The sequence below is a fragment of the Callospermophilus lateralis genome, chromosome 2 (genome assembly GCF_048772815.1).
Source record: "Callospermophilus lateralis isolate mCalLat2 chromosome 2, mCalLat2.hap1, whole genome shotgun sequence".
In the NCBI taxonomy this organism is placed as follows: domain Eukaryota; kingdom Metazoa; phylum Chordata; class Mammalia; order Rodentia; family Sciuridae; genus Callospermophilus; species Callospermophilus lateralis.
In genome coordinates, this window is record NC_135306.1 from 37,872,554 (window position 1) to 37,885,453 (window position 12,900).

The 12,900-nt window shown below is 44.7% G+C and overlaps 2 protein-coding genes across 2 annotated transcripts in view; one reads left to right on the forward strand and one right to left on the reverse strand.

Annotated features, from left to right (window-relative positions):
• The window catches only part of LOC143392435 (ubiquitin-associated protein 2-like), a 36,053-nt gene extending 29,223 nt beyond the window's left edge, over positions 1 to 6,830 (forward strand). Inside the window, exons 9-18 of the mRNA XM_076845901.2 lie at positions 426 to 621; positions 1,344 to 1,435; positions 1,758 to 1,805; positions 4,270 to 4,348; positions 4,548 to 4,753; positions 5,043 to 5,142; positions 5,228 to 5,335; positions 5,457 to 5,521; positions 5,607 to 5,798; positions 5,886 to 6,830. Of these exons, the coding sequence (XP_076702016.2) occupies positions 426 to 621; positions 1,344 to 1,435; positions 1,758 to 1,805; positions 4,270 to 4,348; positions 4,548 to 4,753; positions 5,043 to 5,142; positions 5,228 to 5,335; positions 5,457 to 5,521; positions 5,607 to 5,798; positions 5,886 to 5,981 (1,182 nt within the window). The 3' untranslated portion in view covers positions 5,982 to 6,830. The remainder of the gene's footprint in view (positions 1 to 425; positions 622 to 1,343; positions 1,436 to 1,757; positions 1,806 to 4,269; positions 4,349 to 4,547; positions 4,754 to 5,042; positions 5,143 to 5,227; positions 5,336 to 5,456; positions 5,522 to 5,606; positions 5,799 to 5,885) is intronic.
• A 3,131-nt stretch (positions 6,831 to 9,961) lies between these two features.
• The window catches only part of Ube2r2 (ubiquitin conjugating enzyme E2 R2), a 101,910-nt gene continuing 98,971 nt past the window's right edge, over positions 9,962 to 12,900 (reverse strand). Inside the window, exon 5 of the mRNA XM_076845903.2 lies at positions 9,962 to 11,000. Coding sequence (XP_076702018.1) covers positions 10,781 to 11,000 — 220 coding nt within the window. The 3' untranslated portion in view covers positions 9,962 to 10,780. The remainder of the gene's footprint in view (positions 11,001 to 12,900) is intronic.

Consider the following 12,900-nt stretch of genomic DNA (forward strand, 5'->3'; position numbering starts at 1 on the left):
GGACCAGAATAGTTAAAGTGCTTAATAGACAGAAATACCTCAAAGACTCTGACTGGCTGGGCTGCCTGTGGCCCTGAGGTTAGTTCTTCTGAGTCTCTGCTTTTGTGACCAGCAGTTTGTTCCTTCTGTACCTTGTTTCAAATACAAAGCTTGATCAATTTGAAAGAGTTTTAAGTGGGTTTTTGTCATAGAGCTCAATTTCAGTGTTATTGATATTCAGAGTCCTGGTGGCTGAATCTGCATGTAGTGTTAAGAAACAACAGTGATCACTGAACACAGAGCCCTTTTTCTTAGAGTTCCTGGATATTAGTATTGTCATCTGTCTACCTGTTCAGCCATGAGATTGTGGGCTCAAAGTCCAGGCCAGCCTCTCCCAGTACCCTCTGTGCCTCCAGATCCATGTGTCTGGACTTTTGTTTTGACAGCACAACAGCATGGAGAGTGCCCCTTCCCTGCAGTCCTCAGCTGCTTTCTCCACAGCAGCGACCTCCACCTCAAGCACCCCACCCTCAGGTGTCAGCCTGCCTGGCAGCATAAGCACAGCGAGCAGCCTCTGCCTGGGAGGGACCACTGTGAACACAGTCAGCAGCAATACAAGAGCTGCACCGTTGGTGACCTCAGGTATGTGTTCCAGGGACCTTTCCTGGTCACCCATGCCACTTTCAACGTGCACAGCTGGCTTCCCAGGAACTGTGTCTAGTGGTGGCTTCCAGGGCTCAGCGGATAGCCACAAACATTAGAAGATAATGTGCTCACTCTAGCCTCTGGGGATTGCTTGCAGTTGGAGTTTTTGGGTAGCCTTCCCTGGGGCAGGATTCCCAACAACTTTTGTGTTTCTAGATCCTCAGTTATTCTGTCTTCATTCATACCCAGAGCTGAGATCAAAAGATGACTGAGGGAGAGGGGTCAGGCCTAATTTAGATGGGTATCTCTTGCCCAAGTTATATGACTGCCTGTGGAATTGATCCAAACCCACTTTTAACACAGCCTGCCCTCTTAAGACACTGTGTAGCTTCCTTCTGTTTTGAGGAGGCTGATTATTTTTTATGTTCATTTGATATTTTGATCTTTGTGACTGAGGAATTAAGAGGTATTTCTCTCTGAAACAACCCTCTGATATTGAAACACCCTGAATCTGGTGGTGTTTGCTTTCTGTCTTCACTCAAGCCCCTTTGTGGCATGATCTTCTGTATCTGATAGCCATTGCCATGTTCTTCTGTCGTGGACCCATCAGGGTTAGCACTGTGATCGACAGTGAGCTCATGAGACCTGGATCTCTTCTCCAACAGCTGAAGAACTTCTCTATGGTAGATTTCCATTCCATTTGATTTTTCTCTCTGCAGGCAAAGCACCCCCAAACCTCCCTCAGGGGATGCCTCCATTGCTGCACAACCAGTACCTCATGGGCCCTGGAGGACTGCTACCTGCCTACCCGGTGAGCGCACGGTGGAACTCCTGGCCAGCCCCAGCTCCCCTGGCCTCAGGGGCTGGCACCTGGCAGGACCTGGTGAGGGGAACCTTGGGTTGGGTCAGAGCTGCCCACCTTGGGCTGCTCTTCTTCCCTGAGCCCTGTCTTTGCTTCTCCGATTCATTATGTTCCTTCAAATCTAGACTCCATCTGGGCAGTAGATTCCATCTGGGAGGGATCTGTTCCACAGCAACTGAGCTAGGTCCTATTTGTGGGTATCTTATCCTCCCAATCTTGTTGAGGCCACTAATGGGCCTGTTCCCTAATACCCTTTCTGGTTCTTCTGCAGATCTACGGGTATGATGAGCTCCAGATGCTTCAGTCACGGCTGCCTATGGTAAGTGGGAGTAGTGAGGCAAAGGCAATGGCAGTTCTCATTCCTCCCGTGACTGCCACACTGCTTGGCCCTTAGGATCCTTGGCTTATGGAATTGCCTCAACATTACTGCTGAGAAAGCTGGTTTCCATTTGGTGATTGTGCCTGGTGTGGCAATAGCTTTGGCAGATGAATGATCTATGATCATTCCTGGGAAACTTAAGGGCCTTTGTTACCAAGAGCCCCAGTAAACCATGCCTTCCCTACTAAATGTGGGTCTTTATCTTCCCCTATACCCTTGCATGTGCATGTGTGTGCGGTACTAGGGATTGAATCCAGTATCTATAACCCCAGTTCTTTTTTGAGACAGGCTAAAGAGCTGGAGATGTAGCTCAGTGCACCTCTGGGTTAAATCTTCAGTACCAAAAAGAAAAAAAGCAGGGGGGAAAAAAAAATCATGTGACCCAAGATATACCGGTTATTTGGTAGGCCCTGGAGTTTTATATTTTTTTGATTGAAGCACCATTTGGTTCTCTGGACCGTGGTGGCTGGTGGCCACATTGGGATAGAAGTGTTACTCTTCTGCCTCTGATGAATGAATAGCTGGAACTGACCATCCTTAAGGTGTCTTCTGGATCTGGTCTTGCATCTTTATGTGCAATAATGCTCACTCTGGGATTTCCCTAGTGGTTGTTGCCTGACTCTCAGAGCACAGTTGCCTCTTCCTTCTGAATAAGGATGAAGCACTGGGCCATCCCTGGGATAACACAGAAGCAGGTGGTTGTAGAAGGCCCACATCTTCCTCTGCCAGCCGACAGAATCTCCTTCTATTCAGCCACTCTTCTTGGCCTGACATTTCCTGGAAGAGACTGTCAGACCACTGGATGTGGTCTTTCCTGTTCCCAGAGGAAGGGGCTTTATCCTCAATGAGGTGTTACCTTTCCTTCTTTAATGTACCTGTGGGATTTGTATTTCTTTTGCCAAGTCACCAAGAGTTGGGAGCTGCAGGTCCCACCTCTACCCACCAGACTCCTGTGTCTGAAGGGAAGCACTTTTCCACCAGTGGAAGTTATTTAGAGAGGCAGAGAATGACTGAAGGACAGCTTGGTCTTCTGTTAGAGGTCTCCTGGGAGTCCCTGGAGCAAAAGAGATGTTTCTGCTCCCAGTATTCCTTCCATGAAGTGCCAGCAGAAATTCATTCTGTCTCAGGGACTCTCCTTGGTTCTCCTTCCTTATTCAGATGATTCCTTTCCTTTCTCTGTGCCTTAGAAGAAATTCCCTTTGAGCCCAAGTTTCATGTACCTTTCATTTACTTTTCCCTTGGATTATGTTTTTGCCTTTGTTTCTTTTGTGCCTAATGCCTGCCTTTAGATTTCCATATCTGTGAATGAACTCCCACTTCTGGGCTTTTTTTTTTTTTTTAAAAAAAAGAGGGAGAGAGGCAGAGAGAGGGAGAGAGAGAGGGAGAGAGGCAGAGAGAGAGAGAGAATTTTAATATTTTTTAGTTTTTTTGGCAGACACAACATCTTTGTTTGTATGTGGTGCTGAGGATCGAACCCGGGCCGCAGGCATGCCAGGCGAGCGCGCTACCGCTTGAGCCACATCCCCAGCCCCCCTTCTGGGCTTTTTATACCTGTTCCCAGTTGTGTTCCTTATAGGTCCATGCAGTTTACCCAGTCTTGCTGCCTCCTGGGGTTCTAGTTGAGGATACTGTGGGTTTCCTGGAGGTTACCTGGAGATGTGTCCAAAGAAGGGTGTTAGCGACATTTCCAGCCAGGATGGCTTTTGTCTGGCTGTGACCGTAGCTCTAGGGCAGCCCAAGGGTTACTCAGTGTGTCCAGGATAGGCAAAGCCCTAGATAGCAAGTAAATGCCAGACAGGCCTCCTTTGCACACAGTTCCACTGCTCTTTGTCTCCATACAATGTTATATCCACTATTCTTAGTTCTAGGTCCTCTGCAGTGTCAGTGTTGCTAAGGCAGAGTAGGGAGAGGCTAGTTGGTGTCCTAGACCTGAAGTGCTGTGTGCCTACCTGGCACTGCACTCTGTCCCTCTTTAAACTTTGTAAGCTTTTCCTTTCCTACTGACTCCTTTTCCAAATTTCTTCCATTTCATCAATTTTCCTGACTGGTCTTTAGAGACACCAATATATGAAAAGCCAATAAAGTTAATTCAGCTTGTGGCATTGGTCAGGTACCCATTTGTGGTGTGGCTGAGAGACTGGATCTCCAACATCTCTGCCTGGTGAATGCTGCCCAGTTGGTCAGTCTGTCTGCATGCTAGTCAGTTACGCAGGGCTACCAAGCTGCTTACACACAAGGGCAACCTATAACTGCAGCTGTCTGTGAGTGCTACCTTTAAGTTATGCAGCCTGTGTTCAGGAGTATGGAGTCACTCAGAGTGCCATCTGCCTGTTCCCTAACGGCTGTGCTCTCCTGGGAGTGGGGTGAGACCTTTTCCTGAATAAGCCCCCCTGGTCTTTCCTAGGATTACTATGGAATTCCCTTTGCTGCACCCACAGCCCTTGCCAGCCGAGATGGGAGCCTAACTAATAATCCATATTCAGGTTAGTTGGCTCAGTGGTTGAGAGTGGGAGGGTGTGTACAAGGCTGTAGCTCATCCCAGGAGATTGAAAGGCAGGTGTTGAAGAGGTGAGAGGCCTTTTCACTATCTGTACTTGACTGGTAGCCAGACCTGTTCCTGTTTGCAGGAGCCAGTCTGGCTTTTCCCCTCGTTTACAAATGTCAGTGTTCCTCTTATCCTAGGTGATGTCACAAAGTTTGGCCGAGGTGACTCTGCATCCCCTGCACCCCCCACCACGCTAGCTCAGCCACAGCAGAGCCAATCCCAGACCCACCACACAGCCCAACAGCCCTTTTTGAATCCCGCTCTTCCACCTGGCTACAGCTACACCGGCCTCCCCTACTACACAGGCGTGCCCAGTGCCTTCCAATATGGGCCCACCATGTTTGTGAGTATTTGTGGGTGGTGGTACTTCTCCCTAGGCCTTATACCCCTGGAAGGTTGAAACTTTGGGCCTGTAATCCAGCTCCTTGGAGCATCAGGGAGGGGGCAGATCATGATACTACTCAGTGTCTCATGTGACCCTCAGGTGAGGTTATATTCCTCATGTGCTGCACTAATGAAAAGGAATCCCCTCTGGTTGTGGGTATGTCATCTGTGCTACCTTATGCAGAGGATGTATGACCTGCTCCACCTTGCCTGTGTTCTTACACTGTTACCTCACCTGTGCCCACCAGGTCCCTCCAGCATCAGCCAAGCAACATGGTGTGAACCTCAGCACCCCCACCACCCCTTTCCAACAGGCCAGTGGTTATGGCCAGCACAGCTACAGCACAGGTTAGAGGTGCTTCCAGCACAGAGACACAGGGTGTAGCAGAGGCTTGCTTAGCTCACACGTGCCTCTTGTACTCTGCCATGCTAGGTTATGATGACCTGACCCAGGGAACAGCAGCAGGAGACTACACCAAGGGTGGCTATGGTGGATCATCACAGGCACCAAACAAGTCTACAGGTTCTGGGCCTGGGAAAGGTAATGTTTGCCCCTCCTTTCTAGGGCTAAAGCTTGGAATAGTTATCTTCTATCTGTCCTCTCAGAGTATCCCTAGCTGGGACCAAATATCTATTGAACAACTACCTGATTTTCCTCCTAGGAGTATCAGTATCTTCAAGTACCACTGGCCTGCCTGATATGACTGGTTCTGTCTACAAAACACAGGTGAGGAAGGACAAAGATGGCCAGGTAGGTTTGTGAGAGTTAAGAGTCCAACCTCACCCTCAGCATTGTCTTCATTGCTTTGCAGACTTTTGACAAGCAGGGATTTCATGCAGGGACCCCTCCACCTTTCAGCCTGCCCTCCGCCTTGGGTTCAACTGGACCCCTGGCCCCTGGAGCAGCCCCTGGCTATGCTCCGCCACCATTCTTGCACATCCTGCCAGCCCACCAGCAGCCACACTCGCAGCTGCTGCACCACCACCTTCCCCAGGACACTCAGGTGAGTGCAGTAATGGAGGTGGCTTCCTGGGTAGGGGATTCTACCCCAGCCCTGACAGCCTTTTCTCTTCCTTCTCATTCTCCTCAGAGTGGTTCAGGTCAACGCAGCCAGCCCAGCTCCCTGCAGCCCAAGTCTCAAGCCTCCAAACCCACCTATGGCAACTCTCCATACTGGACAAACTAGACCTCTAAGAGAGGGGTGGGCTTTGCGGTAGGGCTTACCCTGGACAGGAGAGAACACTTGGAGCACGTTTCTGGGAGCCTGGTGCCCTTCCCTAGAATATCTGAGACATGTAACTGTCAGCCGAGCCTCTTAGTGGGGAGCTCCCAGACTCACTATATTGTATGTAGTGTATTTATGTATGTATTTGTAAATGTATGAGAAGCCCCAGGGGAGTGGGGGTATAGCTGCAGATGGCAGCCAATTCTGTTCTCCCCATCCAGACCCCTTTTCACTATAGCCACGTAAGGCCCCTGCACCTCTGATGCCTTCAGGCCTTCCACGGGTACCCTACTCCATGGCTGCTAAGGGCTACCACTGGAAGGGCTGGTTTGAGGCACATTGTGCAATGGTCAGATACCAATGAGGAATCACGACTTATTTCAGTCCCTTGTAACCATTATTTGAGTTTTCTTCAGCTTGCAATTACTTTATACCTGTTTTTGAGAGATTGGTCCTTTTGTCATGCTCCCATTCCAGGGTATCTTGATCTGAGAATAGCAGAGATCATCATCTACTGCCCAAAGTAAATCTGGGCCCTGTCTTCACATAGAGCAGGGGTTCCTTCTGGTCTGGTCCAGTCCCTAGAAAATTGCTGCCTTTCTGGCTGACCATTTTAAAAAAAAAAAAAAAATCTGGTCTGAGAGAGATGTTCAGCCCATCAGCTCCCCTTTAAAAATCAAAAGATCTGCTTCCACATCAGTAAAAGCCCGTCTCCAAGCAAAGACTCCTCTATTCCAGTTGTCCTAAAACAGGTGGGCAACAGTGTCAGGGGTTTTCTCTTGCCCAATCTCCACCTAATAAAGTTATGAGAGCATGCACGGTCTCTGTGTGGTGTGGCTGAGGGATGGGCCTGGGAGAAACATCTTGGACTTCATAAAGCAGAAACTTCTGTGCTTCTGACCACAGGTTGTAGGGCTTAGATTAGAACGCCTGACCTGTATTGGTCAACTTAATGTGGCAGAAGAACCAGCCGACTAAGGTGAGTTTTACCTTTTCTTCGTTGGGGTTCTGTAGTTGAGAGCAGTCACATGGCTATTATATAGCTAGGGGTCCTGCTAGAATTCACAACTAAAACTAAATGGGGACTTTTATCAAACTGTGTTATCTTTTGCTCAATTTCCTGTTATTTATTAGCAGCAGGAAGTTGGGATCACAAATAACAATGAAAATAAAATGTTTACCCAAGGAAGGCAGCCCAGTATCCCTCCAAAGACTCTGTTCTGTTTTGGAATCAAATTGAGTCAAACTTAACAAATGGCTATGCCCTTACAAACTTTCCTTGAAATCTTGTGTGGATTGGGATAATTCTCTAGGAAAGGAGATGGATTTGGACAGGATGCATGATGACAGACAAGTCAGCCAGTTTAGGTGGTGGTCCCGTTTTTTCAGCTGAGCTCTGGGCATAATTTTCAAAGAAGTAATGAAAATGTTCAGACCACCATTCAATTTTAACACAAGGAAAAAAAAGAGGATCATCCCATGGGGAAGTAGCAATACAGGTATATTTTATTTCACATTTTATTAGTAGACAGATGGGCAGAAAAAGACAAAATAAACCACTAAAGGGGAAGTCAACACAAAAATGCATCAAGATAATCTTTTCTCATAAGTTAAACTGAAAAAAAACATCTACAATTTCAGCTAAGAAAACTATTAAAGTCAGGTGTGTCCTGCTGGTTTCAGAATAGTTGAAAATTGCATCTGAATTTGTTTAGTTGTAAATGTAAACCTTGTTTATCAGGATGAGAGGGGTGGAAAGTTAATTTTTCAGCAGAGTACTATACATTTTTCCTTCCAATCTCTTACTCCATTGCCTCAAACAAGGAAACCAGCAAAGGTCAAGAAGCAAATAATTGCCAAGGAAGGGTTTTGGAAAGAAGGAACTACAAAAGTTCGGCTAGTAGAAAAGAACTCTGGAATGATAAGAAAGGAAGGGGGGGACTGTGAGAGAAGCCAACAACGGAATCATGATATTATATCTCCACTCGGCCTCAAAAGAGTATTCTAGTGAGGCCTCAATAGAACCAAAAGAAATCTAAATATGCAGGATTTTGAGTTTACTTCACACCAAATAATTAGCACAACTGTACTCATGAGGTTTTGGCATAAGCCAGAGACCTCCATCCACTCCCAAAAGAAACAACACTTAGGAGGTTTTGGCATAAGCCAGAGACCTCCATCCACTCCCAAAAGAAACAACACTTAGATACTCAAGTATTTTTCCACAGGATATGTTCTCAGGGACAGAAGTCTGGAACCAGCATCTGGGTTTTATAAGTCAGTCTAAACTATCAGAATATCTACCTGCCAATAAATCAACATACCCCTGGCTTCTGGAACTGATTGTACTCTCATCAGAGGCAAACCCAACTTACAATAATATTGCCCTGAAGGGCTGAGAGGTATGACCTCCACTTGGCGCTCTGGCTCCCTGAGTCAACATGCAAGAGGCCAACAGGGCCTAATGGGACAAAGCTGAATAGCACAGCACCTCCCATAATGCCAAGATGCCTGGCCTACCCTGGGAGTGAGATGCTTTAGCAGTAAGGGGAATGAAAGGCTTTATTTTAGGGCTTTAAGAGAGTGAGACCGAGCTACTGGCTGTAAACTTGTATAGTATGGGCCAAGTATGGGGTGGAAGGGGGATAAAAGCAGGGGGTGGGGCGGTAAACAAGAGAACATTGAGAGGCTTTGGCTCCAGAAGGTTTGCAGGTTATCTGGAAGCATTACTTAAGAAGTGTGGGGATCAAAAAGGCTAGTTCCAACATCCTTTAGAGTTTTTACTTGGACAAAATCACAACACTGTCCTACAGAGCTGCTCTGTTCCCTGAATCTGTGGAATCACTAGATTTAAGGGTGCAATTAGCAGCCCGGGCCCTGTGGAGATTACACAAAGATTCTGGGATCAGACTCAACAATATTCCATAACAACCTCAATGTGTTAAGACATTCTCATTTAATAACAGACCAAACTTTAGAGGCCAGAGAGGACTGCTGAGAAATAGCGCATGTTTGAGAAAGTTTGAAGAGCAATGAAAACCCTGAGATCAGAAAGGAAGGAGGAGCTATGGAAATAAGCCATCAATCACCTACTCTGACCACCCTAGGATCTGTCCTACCCTTGTCCCTAATCTGCCCTTTGGTTCATTCTGAGTGTGATCTAAAGAAGGAGATGACACTGGTGTACAGGGGTCTTAAGTAGGACTTCTGTCACCTTGCTGTTACTTTCCTTCTGAAATCTGACTTTATAGCCGGCTTCCCCACTCAGAACACCATGAACTCATATACCTCAATGACAAAAATCACCTACTTGGATGATGAAGGCTGCTGGATCTCAATCTTAATTGAAGCAATACATGATAGAGACCTGGGAATCAAACCTGCAGCAACTGCATGGCTAGAAGATATAGCCTCGCGTGGCTGGAAACTGCCTGCAGTCAACTCCCTTGGTCCTGCCAGAAGAGACAAAAACCCATGGGAAGCTCCATGCACAATTTCTGCTGCACTCCAAAGCCAAAGTATATTGAAAGGAGAAAAAAAGTCAGAACTGGTCACTCATGTCTCATATACATCCACATTTATCACTATCAGTATAAGCAGCTCAATGAAAACCAAAATCTTAACACATGCATCTAGGATTAATACTGAGTAATCAAAAGTGGCTACTTTAAAAAAAAAAAAAAAAACAAACCCACCCCACAGTGAGAATAGCTTTGAGGGGAAGGCCATGTTAAGCACAAACAGGTGTCTCCTCTCCCAGTGGCCACCAGTAGTTTTGAGTTTCCCTCAGCAGCATCAACCAAAATTGGCGTGATTTTTAACTTTGTTCTTAACACTAAAAATCCACACACACTAATTTCCACTTTTTCCCCACACCCCATTCCCTAGTAGGGGGGAAAATAACCCTGCCTTTAAAGAATAAATAGCAACCAAGTGCTTAGTTCTATGTAAAGTATGAATATTTATTTCAGGCTTTAGATTCCCAATCGATTTCAAAAAACAAAATCTGATTTCTCTCCTCAAGAATAGCTGAGGCCTCCGTGTTAAGATGATTTCATGAAGGCTTAAGGAGCACATTTCATCAGGCTTAGCATGAAGTAAGTCCCTGATGCCCACTGTATCCTGGTTAGGAAGGGAAACAAAGAAAATTCACCACCATGGGACTTGAATGAATGCGTATACACTAATGTAAATGAGCAGCTAAACCTTGGCAAATTTGCTTTTTTTTTTTTTTTTTAAAGTTTGTTTTGTGGGTTTTTTTTTTTCCATTTTCTTTTGCTACCCAGTATATGCAGCACTTGTGAACTCCCAACGGTTTCCAGCTTTAAACACATTAACGTCTTGAAAAGACTAATTCTTCAGGAATCTAAAAACAGAGCAAACGTGTTTTGCTGTGAACATTCTGCAGAGACGAAGTGAGGCGGGAGTTTGGGTTGTTGGTTTTTTTGTTTTGTTTTTTTTTGTTTGTTTTTTGTTTTTTGTTGTTTTTTTTTTTTTTTTAAAAAAAAGAATCAATACAGTGATGGAAGGGTAAAGAATGCAAGAATTCAGACATTCTGTGGAGGGTTACTTTCTCTCCATGAAAGGTCCATAAAAAGGAGCAAACTGAGATCCATAAGGGGAGTCAGCAGGAGCTGTGTTTTTTTTTTCCCCACCCCCGGTGAATAGGTTTTTGTTGAGGGGCCGCTGCTAGGTCCCCACTTGCTCCCCTCCCTTTGGCCTGAGACGGCAGGGCAGTACAGGGGCATCAAAGGAGCACGTCACGACTCCTCATTCCCAGAATCATCATCATCATAACAGTCGGCATCTTCCTCCTCCTCATCTTCATCATCAATGTCGTCATCATACAAGTCGTCATAAAGCAAATCTGAGCTGTTGTCATTGGAAGGCACTTTAGTTTTGATGCAGTATTCCGCCAGGGTTGTGGGGACCTTCACTCCGTCCTTTTCTGCTTCGGCTTTAGTGGCTGAAACCTGTTTCCTGAAGAGTGAATGACAAGTAGTTTATTGTCTCTGTTTTGAAAATAGATTTATAATTGGCCCCAGTCAAGGTTCCTTATCACACTGCTTTTCAAACTCAAGTTCCTACCTGAAAGCATCTGATATTACGTATTACACTATATTAAACAGTCTCAACCCATTAGTTACCATTTTGAAGGAAACTTTTAATAATGACTTTTTTGTGTGTGTGGGGGGATAAATATCGACAAGAAGGAAGCTTAAACACAGTGATTATCAAGTATTAATGACCTAATAAATGTAGCTCAATAATCATCCTAATCTGTATTCAGAGTAAAAATGTAATCTTATGCTTACATTCCAAAATCTTATTATGACCCAGTCTTGGTTCTCACGGTCACATTGCTTTCTCCAATTCTAACATTCAGATGACCCTGGTCCACTTTTTGTGCCTTGAACACATTTAGATGACTTTCTGTCTGGACCACTAGTTTTCCTGATCTATGTGTTTCTTTTTTGTCATATCTTGACTTAAATTGCATTCAGAGTACCCCCTAACTCCCAGCCCCACATTCTGGGGATTGAATGCAGGGTCACACACATCCTACACAAGTGCTCTATCACTGAACTACAAACCCAACCCCAGAGTCAACCATTTAAAACAGGCATCACTCTCTCACAGCTTCTTGTTATATTCTACTGATCACTATTTTAGTATTTTTTTCTTTTCATGATCTTTTTTGTTCATTCTTCTGTATCTCCCTATCAGAATATAAGCTTCATCAGAGAGATATCATACCTTTCTTAGTTACTTCTACTTTCCCAGTGCCTATAACAACAGGCTAGCATACAACAGGTATGCAATAAATACTTTGATTGAATGAAGCAAACAAATATAAAAACTTGAGTGATCAAGACGGGAGGGGATTCAAGTAATCCCCAATCAAGACCTCTTTAAGTTCCTCTTTGAATTTTAGTTATGTTGTCATTCCTTACATACTGATATTCCTGAGGCTTCCAGGCTTCAACCTCTGCGCTCTTTAGCCCTAAGACATCTTACCAGTTCCCAAGGTTTTAACCGACGCTTCCCTTTATACTGATAGTTCCAGCTTAACATTCTTTTTAATGCTATACGCATTCAGCAAGAGTGCATTTTTCATTTTCTGTTTGCACAGCCAGTTGTTTTTCCATTTTTCATGAAAAGCATTGATTTCCAAATCATAAATCCCTCTCCAAAGTTTTATTGCTTTGAAGCCTAATTTTCTCAGTTTAGTCCATGGTTTTCTGGTCAATCTCAAATAGAATCATCTCTTACCTACCTCCCTAAAAATCATGAAGTGACACCCTATCTCTTCTGAAATTAAGAACCATTTTTTCTTATCATGACTTCAATGTCCCTTAAAATGTAGTGTCAATCCTGCTTAATTTCCTACTACTACAAATCAAAATTTACATTCAAGCATTATAAAACTACTTATAATGTCCTTGACAAGCCATGCTGTTATGCGCCTGTGTCTAGTTAAACATGTTTCTGTATCTCTTAAAAAGATTTTTCCTTACCCCGTTTTTTTAAGCATGAAAAATTTCTGGTTATAAAGCATTATCGTTCCTAGGAACTCTATTGCCTTATATATTCCTTCCAGTGTATCTTGTTTGGGCTTCTATAATTGCACTTATTACTTCATTTGTTTGCAAATGCCAAGTATGAGTTCCCCCTCAGGAGAAAAGCCTGTCATAACCCATCTAGCAGAGTACTCTAAGCTGGTAGATAATAAATGCTGGGGAAAAAACATCATTTATTAACATTTATCAACATTATACAAAGACCAGAAGCATCTTGGGAATATTCATTTGTTCACTTACTGGAACAACGGGCTTCATTCCTGTTCCTCTAAGTTTCTATAGGCCCTTGTTATTTATAC